Source organism: Dermacentor variabilis, chromosome 3 (assembly GCF_050947875.1).
Source record: "Dermacentor variabilis isolate Ectoservices chromosome 3, ASM5094787v1, whole genome shotgun sequence".
Taxonomy (NCBI): domain Eukaryota; kingdom Metazoa; phylum Arthropoda; class Arachnida; order Ixodida; family Ixodidae; genus Dermacentor; species Dermacentor variabilis.
In genome coordinates, this window is record NC_134570.1 from 21,196,408 (window position 1) to 21,214,394 (window position 17,987).

At 40.8% G+C, this 17,987-nt stretch overlaps 1 protein-coding gene across 2 annotated transcripts in view; it reads left to right on the forward strand.

Moving 5' to 3' along the window:
- Positions 1–17,987, forward strand: part of coro (protein coronin) — a 49,540-nt gene that overhangs the window by 24,394 nt on the left and 7,159 nt on the right. For both annotated transcript variants that reach the window (XM_075684453.1, XM_075684454.1), the window contains exons 10-11: positions 31–168; positions 8,579–8,767. In XM_075684453.1, coding sequence (XP_075540568.1) covers positions 31–168; positions 8,579–8,767 — 327 coding nt within the window. The remainder of the gene's footprint in view (positions 1–30; positions 169–8,578; positions 8,768–17,987) is intronic.

Sequence of the window (17,987 nt, forward strand, 5' to 3'; positions counted from 1 at the left end):
GGCTATTAATTGTTGACTGCTTTCTTACAGATCAACTTGAAAGAAGGCTATACAGCCAGCACGAAGCAGGACTTCTCGGTGACTAAGAAGCCCAACATCCTTAACAAAATGCCCGAAAGGCCTGTAGCACAAAAGGGAAGTGAACAGTCCGTGTCCCCAGTGGTATCAGTAAGTTGGCCACGCGTTGCGTTGGCATTTTCTATGCTAACATTGTAACTTCTTGAATAAGTGAGCAGTTTTTATTCATTATGAGGGGATATAAAAAAGTTATAAAGATGTTATTCTATTTCACGAGAAAGCTCATGGCGACAGAGCCAAAGGCATTCTGACATGGTTTGGAAACAGACAGGCATGTGACGGTTTCAACAGACATGCAGCAGATGCACTACAGCACAATAAGAATAATATGTGGGCGTAATGTTGCATACAAGTCTCAGGCTGCAGTGTTTTGCCACTTTGAGTATTTTGGACAAGTTTGGAAAGGATTCTTAAGCACGTGTGCACATTGGTCTGTGTAATTCTCTTTTCCTTTGTACAGTTGACTCCCCTTAACTCTTTGAGGGTCATTGCCTGAAAAGTATGGCGGCAGAAACAAATCACAATTCGTCACGGCCTTACATGTATAACATTTATTAAATGTCTGAAAAAAACTTGCCTTTTCTAGAATGAAATGCCATGTAGCATTGCACTGGAGGTGTTGCAACCTTTCATGACATCTAGAAAAAATTCCTAACATGTTGCCACCTTTCAGTTTCTGCCTAAACTGATTTTTTGCTTCACTCTATGGTGGCTGCCACCACAGTACCTTGGGAGTATTCCCGCTTCGCCTAGTCTACTGCTGTATACTCAGAACCGTGCTAGCACACTTTATGATTGACATCCTCGCATGTGTTGTTACGAGTTACGGCCAACAGGAAAGAAAGGTTATAAACAGGGACAAGGTGCCTCAGAAAGGCTGGCCAACATTTTGATAGGGGGACCTGTCTTCGTCAAAGGCGGCCTTGTCATTCTCGGCAGGTTAGCTTTGACAGGTTAGTAGAGTGATGTCATGTGCAGTCATTGTCAGTGGCGGCTGGCTGTAAAAGGAGAGACTGAAAAGAAAATGAGCGCTGTCGCTTGCTGTCTCTAGGCATGGTTTCTAAGATGAGGGGACTAGAGCGGGAAAGTGGGAAGGCGGCAAATAATAAAGAGAGAGAGAGAGAGAGAAAGAAAAAGAAATAAAGAAAATAGGAGGGTGTTGAGGGAGCGAGAGGTTAGGGAGCCTTCAGGGACGTCGTTGGTGGCATGCGTTTGTGGTTTTAGAAGATCCTGTCAGCCAGTCAGGGTGCGAATAACAAAAAGACACGAGTTGAAAGAATGACTTGAGTAGCATAGCAGCAATGCGTTAGGTAATTTTTAAGGTGTTAATATGGTGCCACGGAGTCTGGGGGCAATGGATGGTGTAGTTGGAAGCCAGCGGTTTGGTCTTCCAAGGGACATTAGCCTCAGCATATCGGCTTAGGCGTCGGCACAGCAACATACATAATTGGTGTGACCCTGTGTGGTCGAGGCGCTGAAAAAGGTATCCTGGCATCTGTGACTTTGGAATGTCTCAGTGAGGGCCTTTAAATGAAATAAAGAAAAAAAAAGGAAAGTAAAAATAAACCCGGAAGAACAAGTGGGAGGGGAAAAAGCGGGAGGGGGCAGGTATACATAGGAAAATGGCTCGTGTAGTCTATATATGCTTAAACGTGTAGAAGAGGACAATAAATTAAGCAGTAGGGGAGAGGCAGGGAAGAAATGTAAACAGAGGAACTGGTGAGGTTAAGAATTGTGGTTAGCTGGTGGCATAATGTGTTCTGTGCCTTTGTTAATGATATGAGAATTTCAGGTTTAAGTTGCAGCTTTTGTCATTCGTAAGTCTTTCTCTATACAGCCAGCCGCCACCGACAACGATTGCATGTGACGTCGCTCTACTAGTCCGTTAAAACTAGCCTGCTGAGGATGACAAGGCCACCTTTGATGAAAATAGGTCTTTCTATCGAAATGCCGGCCAGCCTTTCTGAGGCACCTTATCCCTGTTTATAACCTTTATACCACAGTGTGCTACTCCATCTGTCAGCCCCATTCTTGATGTTGGCCAATAAGAAAAGTGATTTATATGTTATTTTTTATTACTCAGAGTGCTGCTGTGAGGTGCTCACCTGCATGTCTCTCCCATAGGCATGCAACTACTTTGTTTACAGGCGGGCACTCAAAAACTGGCAATGCTGCTGCATGTGCGTCTCTCTTTGTGAGAGACATGAGAACTGGTAGAAACTCATCTAGCCATCTAGGAGTTGATTGCTGCAAGTTTTTCGTTTGCTTTTTTTTTTATGCGTATGCTTCACTCCATTTGACAGCTTGTGGGCACTGACATGCCATGTCTCACTCTCGCTATGGCCATTTGTCCTGGGACTACTTCACTCTAACGAACCACTTCATTTTCCATTCTTCTGGTTCTTCGTCCCTTGTTCAGACATTGCTCAAGGGTCACCACACTGTCGTCTTGGCTGTGTTCACACCCTCGGAACGACACGTGATAAATGTGGTAAATGAAAGGGAACTTTCAAAATACAGGCCCTAGTGGTGTACAACTATTTAAAGCATTAAACTAAGTTCGTTGAACATTATTACATCAGTGAAAAAATTATTATGCTAGGTTTCTCATGTATTCAGTAATAAACCATGTTTAAATCTGCACACATTAATGTATTTGTCACTTTATTGTCACCTAAAAAATTGGTTGCTAGCTTTTTTTTTCGAAATGAGTCAATCTGAAAAATTTTAATTTGTAATAAAGAATGGGACCCTGGGGGGACACTTTTTCAGAAAAAATGTGATGCTCAAAGAATAACCTTGCTAATTTGAATGGACAACATAATCTTTGTGAGAAACCATACATTGCTATAGAAGGAAAACTCGTTTTGTTCAAACTCAACAGCAGGCTGCTTCAGTTAATTCGACCTGCACCAACCCGCATCAGCGCTTCCTCAGGTGCGCAGCGGTTACTTGGTTACATAAGCCAAGTAATCGGTAACCAGAAGTAAATTCAGTAGATGATGCTCCTGCTTTGCTAGGCATGAAGCTGTCTTATATAAATTTATTTTTATCCATTAGTAGCTGACGCTCATTTTGCCTGTGAAGAAATTCGTTGCCACTTGCTTCATGTTGTATTGCGCTGAGCTAGTGCCTAAACATGTTGGCGCTCTTTGCGTCATGCTAACTGAGTTGCTGAGACTGAGTTCAAGAACAAGAAACAAACAAACAAACAACAACAACAACAACAAAAAAACATTGCAGACGAGTAATACAATAAAACAAGCAATAAAAAATGGTTTTTTTTTTTCACTGCCTTTTGTTAATTTGACCTTTTGGATAGTTTGATAAAATCTTGCAATCTCATAAGGGCCGAATTAATGGCAGTTGACTGTACTCATGTAGTGTTTCTTTAGTGGCACAAGCATCGAACGACACTATTGTTTCTTGCGCAGCACTTCCGGTTCGCCTCCTGAGACGAGCGGGGATGAAATTCAAAATAAATAAGAATATATATAGTACAGCACAAAATTTATGGGTTTCATTATGGAAATGATATCAGAGCATAAGTTTAGTTACAAGCTGAGTTACTGAAGTGTCTGGAATAATTAGAATATACAGCTGAGTTACTGAAGTGTCTGGAATAATTAGAATATAACTAGAAATCGTTGATTACCGCACACCAAAGCACGGAATCATAGACTTTAGAGACCCGCCACATGAGCACGACTTTGGCGAAATTCCAGGAAACCTGGAAGTAGAAAGCAGAATGAATGACGTCACTAATGACGTCACGCACTAGAAGGTGGCATGATAATTAACCGGTTGATAAATGGAAAATAGTTGCCTGGCACAAACTGAACATCCGTCTAGCAGAGCGGATGTGTTGTCACTTCCTCCTCTCTAACTTCTCTCCCGACACGCACCTGCTCGCCTGCTCACTTGTTCGCAACAGCTGCGCGTGCACGTTTGTTACATGCTCTGACGTCAGCACCGGAGAGGGCGCATAAGGTGCGCTTCATGTGCCCCTCGCTAGGGGCTATGCCCCCACCAGGTGGCACGTGCTGCGCCACCTAGCGCAGACAGAATTCACTCGTATAGACCGTTGACCATTACATCGATAATATACAGGTTAGCAATGCAGGCAATTAAGTTAAAGCTGCAAGCAGGGGCAGAGAATAACGGCATTTTGGGAGAACTTCAGAATGGCTTCAGAGTAGGTAGGCGTCTGGATGATAACTTATTCGTCCTTACTCAGTCGATTGAAATATCCGGAGTAGAAAGGAGATCGTTATATGTGGCTTTTTTAAGCATTACAGGAGCATATGACAACGTAGATCGCAACATCTTGTGGGATATTCTGGAAGGGAACGGCTCGGGCGATGATTGTACAGAGCTTTTGAGAGAGATTTACCTAGAAAATAGTTTTTGTTGAATGGGAATGGATGATGAACAAGGAGAAAGTTGATATCAACAAGGGACTGAGGCAGGGGTGCCCTTTATCTCTACTGCTGTTTGTGATGTACATGGTGAGGACAGCAAGGGTGCTAGAGGAAAGTAATATGCGGTTTAATCTCTCATACAAACAGGCAGGTACAGTAGTAGAGCAGGAGCTTCCAGGTTTGTTTTATGCGGACGACATTGTGTTGCTAGCCAACAAACAAAGTGATATGCCATGTCTGGCTAATATCTGTGTACACGAAGGCGAGAATCTAGGTCTGAAATTTAGCATTAAAAAAATCAGTTATCATGGTATTCAATGAAAACAGTGAACAGACAGTTTCTATTCAGGGCCAGGAAATACCCAGGGTAAAAGAATATAAATACCTTGGTATATGGATAAATGAAGGTGATAGGTATATGGAAACACAAGAAAAAACAATGACAACAAGAGGGGAAAAGAAATGTGGCCATAATGAAACACAGAGTGCTATGGGGATACATTAGGTACAAGGGGCTCTGGGATATGTGGAAAGGTGTAATGGTTCCAGGACTTACATTTGGAAATGCGGTTGTTTGGTTGAAATCAGGAGTGCAATCGGGACTCGATGGCAAGCAAAGGTCGATCGGACACCTCGCATTGGGCGCTCGCGGGAAGACTACAAATGAAGCTGTGCACGGTGATACGGGCTGGGCAAGCATTGAAGTGAGAGAAGCTCGCAGTAAAATTGATTATGAAGAACGACTAAGGAATATGGAAGAAAGTAAATGGGCTGGAAGAGTGTGCAGCTACTCGTACAGGAATAACATTGGTTCGCAGTGGAGGAAAAGAACTAGGAAACTTACCAGCAAGTATGCGACCTGTATGGTGAGCAACACAGCAACAAAGAACGTCAAGTGGGAAGTCAAAGAGACTGACATAATCTCATGGGTGGCGGCAATGAAAAAGAAACCTTCTATGAGTAACTACTTAAGAAGAAAAAACAAAATCGGGAAAGAAACAATTTATGATAACTCAAAGGGAAGCTCATTAGTTTTCAAAGCGAGATCAGGATGCCTTAGAACATACACTTATAAAGCGAGATATAAGAAGAAAGAAGAAGCATGTGCATGGCTGCGGTAGAGCTAGGGAAACGATGGAGCATGTTTTATTAGAATGTCAAGATATCTGCTTAGCGGTCATTTTAGGCATCTCTGACCTCCTTGAAGCCCTTGAGTTCAGTGAGAGTAAGGGGAAAGTAAACATGTCCACTATAGAGATTGGTAAGCAGCGATTGAAAGATTGCTGGAAGAAAAGTAGGGAAACGACAAACAACGGAGGCGTGCAAAAGCAAAATTCACAATAGGGGTTCAGAAAGTTTGGTTATGAGGATTCATCGTGGGATATTTCTTTGCTTTCCTTTCTCTTTTTTTACGTAGGCAGGACATTAGGCAATATAATAACAAAAGCTTGGTGGCACAACCCACCACATCATTCCACTGGGGATGCCCATAGCAAAGATCCATCCATCCATCCTCACCCTCCCTTGCTCCTCGCCTGCATATCATGCCAGGGGAAAGATGTTCGCTCGCTTAACCTAAAGAACACCAAAGCCGAGAAGTGAGTGCACTAAGAGACATCAAGTCAAAGATTAGGGTTGCCTACCATTTTTTATATGAAAACAAGTGCATTTAGCAGCTCAACAAGAAACCACATTAAGACTTGTGGTCTCAAGGCTCTGTCATTCTCTAATAAAAAGAAAGCACTCTATAAGATAACGGCTCTGTTGCACGATAGTGCATAGCATTTATAAAGAAAGAAGCATAAGCTGCCTATGGAAAAGTTGTGTTTGTCACAGAATTCATCTGATAGAAAAAAATGTGAGAAATAGCATAAGGAATAGCTCCACAACATTGGGATCACCCCTGAATGCAAAAGTTGGTAATGCATCGTATCAAAGAGAAAGCATTTTTTGCTGGTACGAATGAATCCTTCCTTGGATTCAATAGTGCATTGAATACTTTTTTATATCTAGTCTTCATGCTGTGTGGTGAAACGTGAGGAAGTTTTATCTTTTTCTCAAATTGTGTGCTTCATAGACTTGTGGTGGACTGTACGTGCCTTTTCACACTGCCCCCTCAAGCACTTAGCTTTCCAATAGAGGGTCTGGTTCACAAAAGCATCATGTCTTTGACTTGCTTTGTTCATTCAGCCCTGCTCAAACTTTGTCTGTAATGTTCATTGTCCGAGTTTGGAACAGCATTTCTTCGAGAATTCTGAGAGGCACTGAGTACCTAAAGTACTGACAGATCTATTCTTGAGCACATGCATTTACCCTTTTGATTTATTACAAGCTACCAAGGAGTAAAGTGGCAAGCAAAAGTTTGGAGACTAATATGGCTGGAAGAAAAGAAAAAGAAAAAAAAAAACCTTCACAGCTTGGACATGCACATATTGAACCAATGCAGTGCATGAAACGATTGCATGTTGTGAAGCTGTGCTAGACTAAATTAAAATTTTTGCTGATCTTGTGGTGTTCAAATTTTTGCTTGTGACTGTGAGATAGCTTTTTGAACACAAAATGGTTACTTGCTGATATACCTGAATGATGGTATAAACATGGCATAGATGTGATCATGCTGACGAGGAGATATACACAATTAATTAAATTATGGGGTTTTACGTGCCAAAACCACTTTCTGATTATGAGGCACGCTGTAGTGGGGGACCCCGGAAATTTCGACCACCTGGGGTTCTTTAACGTGCACCTAAATCTAAGTACACAGCTGTTGTTTCATTTCGCCCCCATCGAAATGGGACCGCCGTGGCCGGGATTCGATCCTGCGACCTCGTGCTCAGCAGCCCAACACCATAGCCACTGAGCAACCACGGCGGGTACAGATAGATATATGCAAAGAAATGCTTTGCATTTAGAACGATTTTCAGTTTAGCTCATCCCTGTTTTGGTGCTGTTTTTGTGTAGTGTACTGAATTCAGACGGATTGTATTGTTGCTCCTAGAAAGGAAAGGGAAGGCAAAACCAGCAATGCAAGTTCACAGTGTCTGTGTCATCGGTGCAGCATTAAGATTTTCACCAATGTATTGATTGAATAGTGCTGTGAAAATATTGCTGCTGAAAAAAATTTCAGCCTTCTTTGGTTGCCTGGGCTGCTCTTAATGCACTGGTGTTAGAAACAATGTTGTGTCACAAAAACCTGCAATGGTAGTGGAAGGGGTTGTTGCAGTGCAGTGATTTGTGTTTATGGTAGGTCATGGTGTGGCAGAGTTTGAAAAGTATGGTTCTTTATCTTAGAGAAAGCGTTCGTTACAAAACTACAAGTGACTTATGGCTTTTTCTCCTGTAAAATTCACCTGCTGTGGTAACTTAGTGGCTATGTCACATATTGTACTGCATAGATTGAAGCCATGGGTTCAACTCCTACCACGGCGGCTGCATTTCGATGGCGGCGAATTGTAAAATCGCTTGTGCACTTTCAGGTGCACATTCACAAACTTCAGGTGGACAAAAATTAATCCAGAGCCCCCAACTATAGCGTCCCTCATAATCTGGTTGTCGTTCTGGCATATAAAACCTCAGAATTGATTTTTTCTCTTGCAAAGCTTTTTAACCATATGGAACCTTCCTTGTTATTTAGCTGCCGCTGTGGCTTTTCTGTTTGGTGAAATGTATCATTACTGTTTTTATAAATCTCTCACCTCTAGTATCTACATGTATGTACTTAAATGGATTGATGGGATGAGCAATAACTATAATAATTAGGAGAGAGAGACACAGAAGCCTGAAGCTATAGTTGAGTGCAATATCAGCTGATCCAATATTCTTCCACCGTGTTGCAGGCCGAAGTGCCCATTGTCTTGCTGTTGCACTTGGGTGCTTCCACTGCTACAAAGACAAGAGAGGCATCTTACTTTAGATGAAGGCAGTATTCGCCTTAGTGTACTTCAGCTTTGAAGTTTTTTTGCCTTTTTAAATATAAAAGAGACACTCACTACAGTTTCTGGCATCAGCCACTATCTGTTGTGCAAATGAATGAAAAAGTGATGATTTTAACTCTATGACATTTTGCCATGCATGTGCAGGATGCAAAGTTGGATGAGCTGTTGGATGAAATCAGGAAGCTCAAGTCTGTTGTGGTGAAGCACGAGAAACGCATCAAGGAGCTCGAGTCACGGTTGGAAAGTAGTAAGGAGGATACCTCCGTCGACCGCCCCAACACGCCACCGACACCTCCACCGGGTGATCAGAAACAGAGCAACAATCACCACGAAGTAGGCATCTAATTTGGGCTTTACTGTTTCAAGCAGGCTAGCCAGCCATTGTCCTATATTGTGGTGAAAACGATGGTGTTGCGGCTTGCTGTTCTTGCCTGCATACAAAAGTGGCATTGTTGAGGTTTGTTGGAACCTTGAAGCGTGAGCGAGTGTAGTGCATTGTTGATGTAGCTTTGAGTTGAGGCAGGAGGCGCTGATGAGTGTTGTGCTATGTTGATGATGAAAGTTGCTTACACTTGTTGCTTTAGCTTGAATGGGGAATGATTTCATTGGCAGTGGCAGGCCTGAAAGAGGCTTGTAGTTACAAAAGCAAGAAAAAAAAAGAAATCTGTGCTTTCATTGCTGCAACAAGCATGCAATTTGTATGTCTCAAACACGCTGCTACCAACACCGCTATGTTGGAGCATACTTGGCAGCCCTTGTGTACCAATCTTCGGTCAGTTACAGCACAAAGCAAATTGACACATCTGATGTAAGGTGCATACATTGCTTTTTATCTGGCATTACTTGTAAACAACTGCTCTTCAAGTCTCGCTGAAAGCCTGCCACAGCACTCTGCTCTGAAGTTCTATACACTAAGTACAAAGTGTATGTTCTTTTGTTGATATTGCCATGTCGTAGTACCTACGTGCCTTCCTTGCCAAAGATTTGCTTTGTAACTTATGGATGTTAAATTGCCCTATCCTTGGGCACTGCTCTGGCTGGTAGATTATTTTTATAGGATAACTCTCTCTCTTTTTTTGCTTAGTGCATTACTGAGCGCCTTATATAGCCAGTGCCTTTCCTTGTTGCAACGAGAAATGGTTGGTAGTGAGGTGAAAGCACTGCATCTAGAAATTGAGACCTTGTGTGAATGGTTGTGAGATCTGCACATTTATTGGCACTTCTAGTGATGCTAGTAGTAATAGGACTGCCTGTGACTGCCAGGGCTAACAGGTCAATATAAATTAGCCATTGGGGATTGAAATGCTTTCTTTAATGCTGTTACTATGCCTTTTGACTTGACTCAGTAAGCAGCACAGGCAAGAATATGGTCAGTAGTAATTTACCAAGTTGAGTTTTTATAAATACAGAGTTATGGGATGGGTGCCAAGAGAAGGGAAGCGCAGTCGAGGATGGCAGAAAACTAAATTTTCAGGCGCAAGTTGGAATCGGTTGGTGCAGGACAGGGGTTATTGGAGATCGCAGGGAGAGGCCTTCGTCCTAAAATGGACATAAAATAGGCTGCTGCTGCTGCTTATGATGATGAAATATAGCTGACCTCCGTTAATTTTACCTTGTTCAGACATTGAGTTATACAAAAATGGTTTGAATTACGAAAAGTTTTAAATTGATGTTTAAAACTTGCATTGATTTTAACATTTATTGGAAATGTCCTGTTGTCATCTGTGCCCATTCTTTCAAGAGTCCCAGTACAGATAGTTCTAAGGCAGTGCAGGCTGCTTTGTCGGCATGCATCGAGACTCATTCTTTGAGCCGAAAAGCCATTTTAACTGCAACCACTGTTGCTTGTAAACCTTGGGCATGTTTATTGTCACCACTACTCTTGTGCAGGAGCCACTACTGTGGAACAACTGGCTAGCTGTTATGAAGTTGCAGTTCCAGCAAAGCATTTGTTGTTTTTGTTGGTCAGTGGCTCACATGTTCTTTTATCTTGAATTTACCTATAAATGGCCCTTACTTTAGCAAGTGACAACTCAGCTGAGCCTTACACACTGAAATTTTTGCATGATTCTGTGAAACAGCATGCTCTTCTAGTGTGATTGTTAGTGACTTGATAGGATTTCAATGCTCACTTTAGCATGTTAGGAGCTTTTGGCACAACCAGTATTGCTTAAGTTGACCCACTAGCAATCTGCTGCAGTTCTTCAAATGAATTGATGTTCAGCAATATGGGTTTAATATGATGAGCTTTTTTGTCTCTTCATAAAGACATCAGTGCTTTTCAGAACCCTTAGGTAAGAGCGAACTGAAGGAAAGTTTACTCAACTGATGTCTCTTTGCTGGAGGTCAGCTGGATTGACTTGTTTGGGAGGGTTTGGCTTGAAAATTATTGTACTTCTGGAAAAGTAGAAAACTGGGGCTGTGTATGATCTTACCTTGGAGCTGACCATGTTTCAGTGAAGTCCGATAAACAACAGTTTTCTTTTTACTCATGTGACTTGCAAGTCCCACCGCATTGTTACAAAGATTGGCCTATGCTATTTTTTATTAGATTTTCAGATTTACGTTTTTGGAAGCAGACCGTATAAATTTTTGTTTACTATGAATCGCACTTGGCTGTGGTACATGATCATCCATGAGCTGCACAGCAATCTTTCCTTTTCTTTATTTGATTTAAACAGGTCACACCTTGACAATGCTCAATTAACACAGTTGCCGACCAATTTCTTGGACATGAAAGGGGCATTTTTTTTTCATGAACATTGAAAATGAAGCACTTCAGCAGAACATTTAAGGATAAATACTTATTGTACGTTTTGCTTATATGTATGAAAGGATTTATTGGTGATTGCGCTTTTTGGCATCTAGATACGTAGGCTTCTGGTCTCTAGCTGTGTAAGCTCTAAATGGTTGGTGGCACTTTTTGAAGGTATGGCACACAGTGCATTCAAAACATCTTGAAATGAAAAAGAAAAGCTTTTCCCCCTTTGCTCTTTAGGGCAGGTGCAGGCAGCGACTGTGCCTTGCTTATTTTGAGAAAATAGTAAAAAATTAGTACTCCAAGTCATTATCACATGGAAGAATAGAGGTAATCACTGTTCTACTTGCACTTCCCCTTGCAATGACTAAGGGACGGAAAAGATATTCAACAAAGCTTTAGTTTGCTTGGACTTTTAAGCCTTGCAGAATAGCTGGTTACCAAAATTTTGAAGTCAGGAGCATGTGATGGCATCCAAGCTTCTTGCTATAGTCCCCTGGTGAGCAGAATAGGTGCTCAGCACTAGTTGTCTGCCAGTGATGAGCATGCTCATTATGATTAAATGCTGCCGGCTAAGCACAGCATTTGCCTTTCATCGGCAGATAATTCCAACAGTGTGGCACAGTCATGATTGGCATGTTCACCCTCGTAGAACCGCTGGCTTGCCAAGCCAGAATGCAATGTACAGAAGATTTTTCAAAACTATCACTACTACAAATGACAAGCAGTGTTAGAAATTTGCAGTTCGGTGATAAATCATTCGAAGTCGTTACACACTAGGCTTACCAGTGAAATGGGTTTCGGAAAGCCTAGAAGTTACTCTACCACAAGAAGTTAACTATACTTCTGTGGTTTGCAGTGTTGAAACTTCTGACGCAGTTCGTGCAAATAATGGCTAAATGATAGAGCTAACCATCACATGGCATATCAATTTTTTATTGCCATTATGTCTATTTGCTCTATATAGAGCAAAGTAGTGCCCTGCCAATATAGTTCGCATAACCAAGCATATCCACAAAATTGGTTGGCTGCATTTGCATCACTGCCATGGTTTCATAATCGCTGTAGGTCATAAGAAAAGTTTCAATCTTTTCTTACCTGTTATTTTACTCAGTGACTATCAGCAAAAGACCCAGCAACTTTATTGCAATAGCGACTTTGGGCATTTGATTTTACATTTGATAAAGCTTATTAGGAGCAAAAGTAGTATCCTTGACTGAATAAGCAGTTCTGCTTGTGCCATACTAAAATTAACATGCATGAGCTTTTTAACAGGCACGTTTTGAATCACTTGGTACCATCTAGAGATGCAGGCTATAAATGTGGCTGCCCGGATTTTCTTTGTGCAGTTTGCTTGCTGTAATCATTCTTTAATGGTCATTTTTTGTACCTGAGCTGCATGTGCCAATTTCATGGCATCAAATGCATAATGCTGTAGCTATGAATGTCTTTGTGCACTGCAACAAGGGTAAGCTTAATGACATTAAAAGAAAATGCAATTAGAAACATTCCTAGTTCAAAGAACCCGGCGTAGTCTTAGAATAAGTAGTTTATTTTCTTTGTTCATCTTGAACAGCACAGTCGGGTGACTTGAAAAAAATATAATAAAATTGGTTAACTTAAATGAGTACATATTTGCAGAGAGAGTATCTGTGTCTATTCCAGAAAATGTTACTGTCACTTGGTTTCTCGTTTTATACCTCCCTCAAACCTGTAGATGCAGTACTATGTTGACCACTTCAGTTTATTTCCAGAGCAGTTGACAAGTACACTTTCAGATGCTCACAAAAATTAGTTTTCTGTATATGCTTATTACTAGTTTTTGATGACACATTTAATGACAGTTTACTAGTTTAATAACCATTAACCCTTTTTGGACGAGTGTTGCCTTCAGGCAACATACAGAGAAAAAAGTTTCTTGCTGAATTTCGGTATTGAGCATGAACTTTCTGGCCAACTGTCTTTGGCCAACACTGAATGACAGGTAGCAAGTGTCATATGTTGGATTAGGGTAGGAACACAGGACGAGGAAGAAGATGTTTGGCATGCAACTCCTGTCCTTTTGAAAGCACGAAAAGAGGAGACAGAGAGATGCAAGATATCCAGCTGCAGTAGAATCACACATTTGATGTAAAGCAAATGAATTGTATAGCTATGGTTCACATATGACAAGAGCTGTCTGTACAAATGTACAGTCACCCGCAAAAGTTTACGAGGCACGGGTTTAATGAAAAATGTGGATTTCTGCTCTGTTAAGGCGTAGCCCTTCTAATTTAATGGGTCACAGTGTAGTTCGCAAGGACTGCTACGGTTCAAAGCTTTTAATTAGAGGCTACTTGCACAGGCTTCATGGAAATTTGGCTCTTTCGCAAATCCCGCGCCTCGTAAGCTTTTGTGGGTGACTGTACAAATTCCAAATGAAGGAATAGGTTGCTTTGGACGAAGCCAGCTTCTAATTTTTTGCCTGATGTTCCCCCCTATTGCTGAAAAAGCTTCTGCAAGATATTTTTCTTTTCACCGATTGTGCTTATTCTCGGTGTTTTACACATTTAGATAGAAAATACAGTTTTTTCGGGTGTTTGTATGACTCGTACTTAAAGGGTTAAGCAACATCCTGAATATCATGGTTCCAAACTAAGTTGCTGTTTTAGCTGGCTCGGTGACTATCAAGCTCATGACATTAAGAAGGCATATGCGGTGCCAGTTCCAAAAATAATGATGCTAAGGCCCTACACACTTAATGCCATCATTTGTCATGTGGCACAGTGTTAAGCTCTATCTCAAGCTGGAATGTCTTTTGGAAAATATTTGCCTTTTGGATGGAGACAGTGTGTGTGCGAGTATGTGTTTTTTTAAAAGTAGATATGCCTTCATATGTAATTTCTCTCTCTCCCTCTCTTGTGTGTGTCTGGGTTTTATTGATTTGCATTCTATTTGCAAGCCTTCATGTGTGCTCTGAAAATGGCATTTTTAACTATGTTCTGCACTTTGTTTTTGTGAATTGCCTCTGAAAACCTGTATTTTACGACACATTTTTTTTGCACTTGAATTGAACTGGAGAGTCTTTATTATTGCTTTTTCTTGATTTCTTTTTCCCCCTCTTGACCGCCAAGTATGCTTCTCTGTGGGTGTGCAGGAGCAGCGACTGTTAAGGATGAATTGAGATTTTAAGTCTTGTTAGTGTAATGTAAGGCCAACTATGCTCAAGTATTTTTGTGCTAGCTGCAGCACCTCAAGTTGTCTCTCTCTTTGGCCTATTGTTAACAGCTTTGTCAGAGATAGCACAGTAAGACAATAACGTACATTCTTGTTGAAGCGGTTTTCAGCATCGCATAAAGTGCAGGTGTATTGTTAAAGCCAGTGTCATTCATCATGTCCAGTGATTGATTGGAAGTGAGGCAAACAATGACTTGTGTGCTGTCACAAAGGCTCAGAACAGCCACTGTTCAGCTGTGATACTTCCCTGTGCCTTAATTCTGACGTGTTGCGTATGAGTTACCAATCATATATGCACAGTTGTCATCAGCATTGATGCAGGCATGTCCAGTATTTGTCATGTGATGCATTGGCTCTTATTCTAACTGTGGTGTGAGACATGTTCTGTTATTACAACTACTGAGATCAATTTAAGTAATTGTTTGAATTGCTCAGATTTACTCTGCCAGAATGTGAGGCAGACTGCACGTAGCACTTGACAACTGACTGTCTCTACAAAGGCCTGTTAACTAGCTATTTCATGCAGCTGGTTTAAGCTGACTCTTTTCAAGAATATCTAATGGGTAATTTCTTTTTTGACATCTTGACTGAGTTTCAGAGGTTGACTGAGATGCTTTAGCCTTTTTTATATGCTTTTAAACATACTCTGATGAAAATAGATTTAGCATTGCAAATTGTCATTGTGAGGACATATCGAAAAGAAAAAATTGGTCAGGTATGTAAGCAAAAAAATGAAAAGCATTGCGACTCCATTTGTTACCTTTTTTTTCTATTGCGAAAGAAGTTGACAAGGGTGCTTGAACAAGTTGATTCATTGCTTTTAGTTATCGCTTTGCTAGTACCCAAACATGGCGGCCACAATGATGTCGTTGCACCATATCAACTTCCCATAGATGAATGGTAGTACATTTTTGTGAAGTAGCCTAAGTACCCACCAAATAATTTTTTCCACAAGTGGACATGTGACTCTTCTTCAGGCGAGTTGTGTGTGCTAGCCTGACATAGCTTTACACAGTTTAAGGAACCTGGAGGATATTACTGCCTGCAGTGGTGATGAAAAGAACCCCTGATGTTTGTCTTGGTTGAAGCAAACGGTGCCAAATGGTTCAAACGCTTGCACTCAGCGATATCTGTGTCTTGAAGTGGAAACAGCATGCAAGCAGTACAGGAGATATGAAATGGAGTGAAACACAGCACAATAGCTTAGGGGTGTATGAATAGTGATTTTTGGTACCGAATGAAGTACGATTCGAATAGTGCCAGAAGTGAATCAGATCGAATTGAATATTGAATTGTTTTCGAATAATGAATACCCATCATCACAATAATTATAAAACAATGTTCACATCCCAGTGATTTCTTAAAAATGTCTAATTTCTCTTATTACATAGCACATTATGAAGCGTTGTTCATTAAAAGCACAGTTGGAGCAGGAGCAAGGAAGTAGTTTCTTTGAGTTTACATAATGCCCACAGGGGTGAAAATTGACCATACTTTTGCTCTAATATTATGTTTATTTGGACAAAGGTGACGTTCTTAAATATTTAATAAGTATTTGAGAAATATTTGGATTTATGAATAGTGAATATTCGATTCAAAGACTGAATCAAATTAAACACTATTTGATATGTTAATCGAAAATTTCCAGTATTCGCACACTCATACGATAGATATACGAGAAGCAAGGAAACACACAGATAGCCTTTTCAATCTCTTGTCCTGTGTCTGTGATGTTCTCACCTTAATTTATGTATTTGACGGTGTATACTCGCATTGAAGAAGTTTAGGTTGTGTTTGTTGTTTCATTGTTCAATTAATTAATACAGGCCAGGCCTTCTTGCTTCTCAAATGCTCCACTGTCACTAATATACAGGCTTTTAAGCTTTTGTTTTCTGTGTTGTTATGTGAAGCAGTGAAAATATTTTTTTGTGCAAGACCATTGCAAGTAGAACCTCATGTCTTCATTTCCCATTCACTGTAGCAGTACATGTTCTACTGCCTTAAGTGCCAGAAAGCTGTTGAAACCTGTGTCACTGTGTGGAATTGTTAATTTCTCACTGGGTCTTGTATTTTATGCTTGGAAGTGTAGTTTCACATTTGTAGTTTGGAGCACGATAAAAAAAGAAGTCTTCCCATACTAGGGCAGTGCAATGAAGAGTTTGCGGCTGATGTGAATTCTACATCATGTATGTCATAGGGCTTCAGTTATTTTAGTAGTTTGTGGATACATTTGGGGTCCTCTGGAGACTGGGCAATCATTTTGATTCTAGCAATTACAATTTACCCATTTTCACACCTTTGCATGCAGTTGTCAGCATGTCTGGTTGAGAAACATGGCATTGTGAGCAGTACCATTTGCAGAATGTCACAAAACATTGGACTCTGTAGCACAGAGTTGAAGCACTAAATTGGCTTACATGTGCCAGTTATGCACGAGAATAGGGGGCCCTCCCTTTTTTCCGTCGCAAAAAAAAATCCAGCTAAACGATGTGCTGAATGTTGCTTGGCGTTTTGGCTTGACTTGCTCAGGGTCTCATTGAAGCACTTGTCTGTTTCCCATTGTTTGAAATTAGCTTTTCATGAGGCCCCATGCCAGCCTTTTTCTTTCATGCAATTTTCTGTGATTCCATTTGCCCACATGAGGCTAATGTGCAGTTAACAATGGTGCCATTGTGCACATATATACCATGTTTGCTTACAATATCTAATGCCAAACTTGTGCATTAGTTGTGAGCATGATCGAGATGGAAGGCGGAAAAAGAGTTTCGTGTTCACGTCTTAGCAACTACCGTGCCAAGGGTGACTTTGCTATGACTTTCTGAACAATGCATAAAGCAGAAATATTTATTGCGCAAGTGCCTTCCCCCCACTTGTTTTTTTTTTTTGGAGAGACTGGGTCTGCCATCTAGTCTTGTGAGTGTGCATTGTTCACCAGAATGAACTTTTTGAGGTGTTTTTCTTTTTCACCTTTGTACACGCAACAAACTGTGCATAAGAAATCACGAAACTCTTGCTGATTTCAGTGAAATAAAATTATACAGTTTTACGCCTGTTGCCTTAGTCTAAACCCTCACCATTGACTCTGCCTGAATGGTGCAATGGTGTTGACTTGCATCACAATCTATGCATCGCATCCCCTATGCCTTTCTTTTTCGCTTATTTGTATTGTGATTAACAAAAAAATTGAGCCTCTTGTACCCCCTTATTTTTGCACATTTATAAAGGGTGAGACTGATTTTTTCTGTATTATGCATAATTTTCTTCCGGTTTCTTTTGCCGAGGTTCGTGTGTTATGTGCATTTCACCAGATAATTTTTGGTGCATGAATTAGCTTCAATGAGGTTAGCATAAGCAGCCACAAAGATTGGCACGCCAACTGCATCAATGAGGTTAGCCACTAAAATTGGATTGGGAAGCCAAAATTATGACATTCAGGCAAAATCATGAACTGCTTGTCATACAGTATTCATAATTGCTTAAATATTGACTGTGCATGCAGGCACCAGGGCTAGGATTCTTCTAGTAATATTGCCATGAGACTTTGCGATTCATTAATGGATGACTATAAGCTCTTGCATA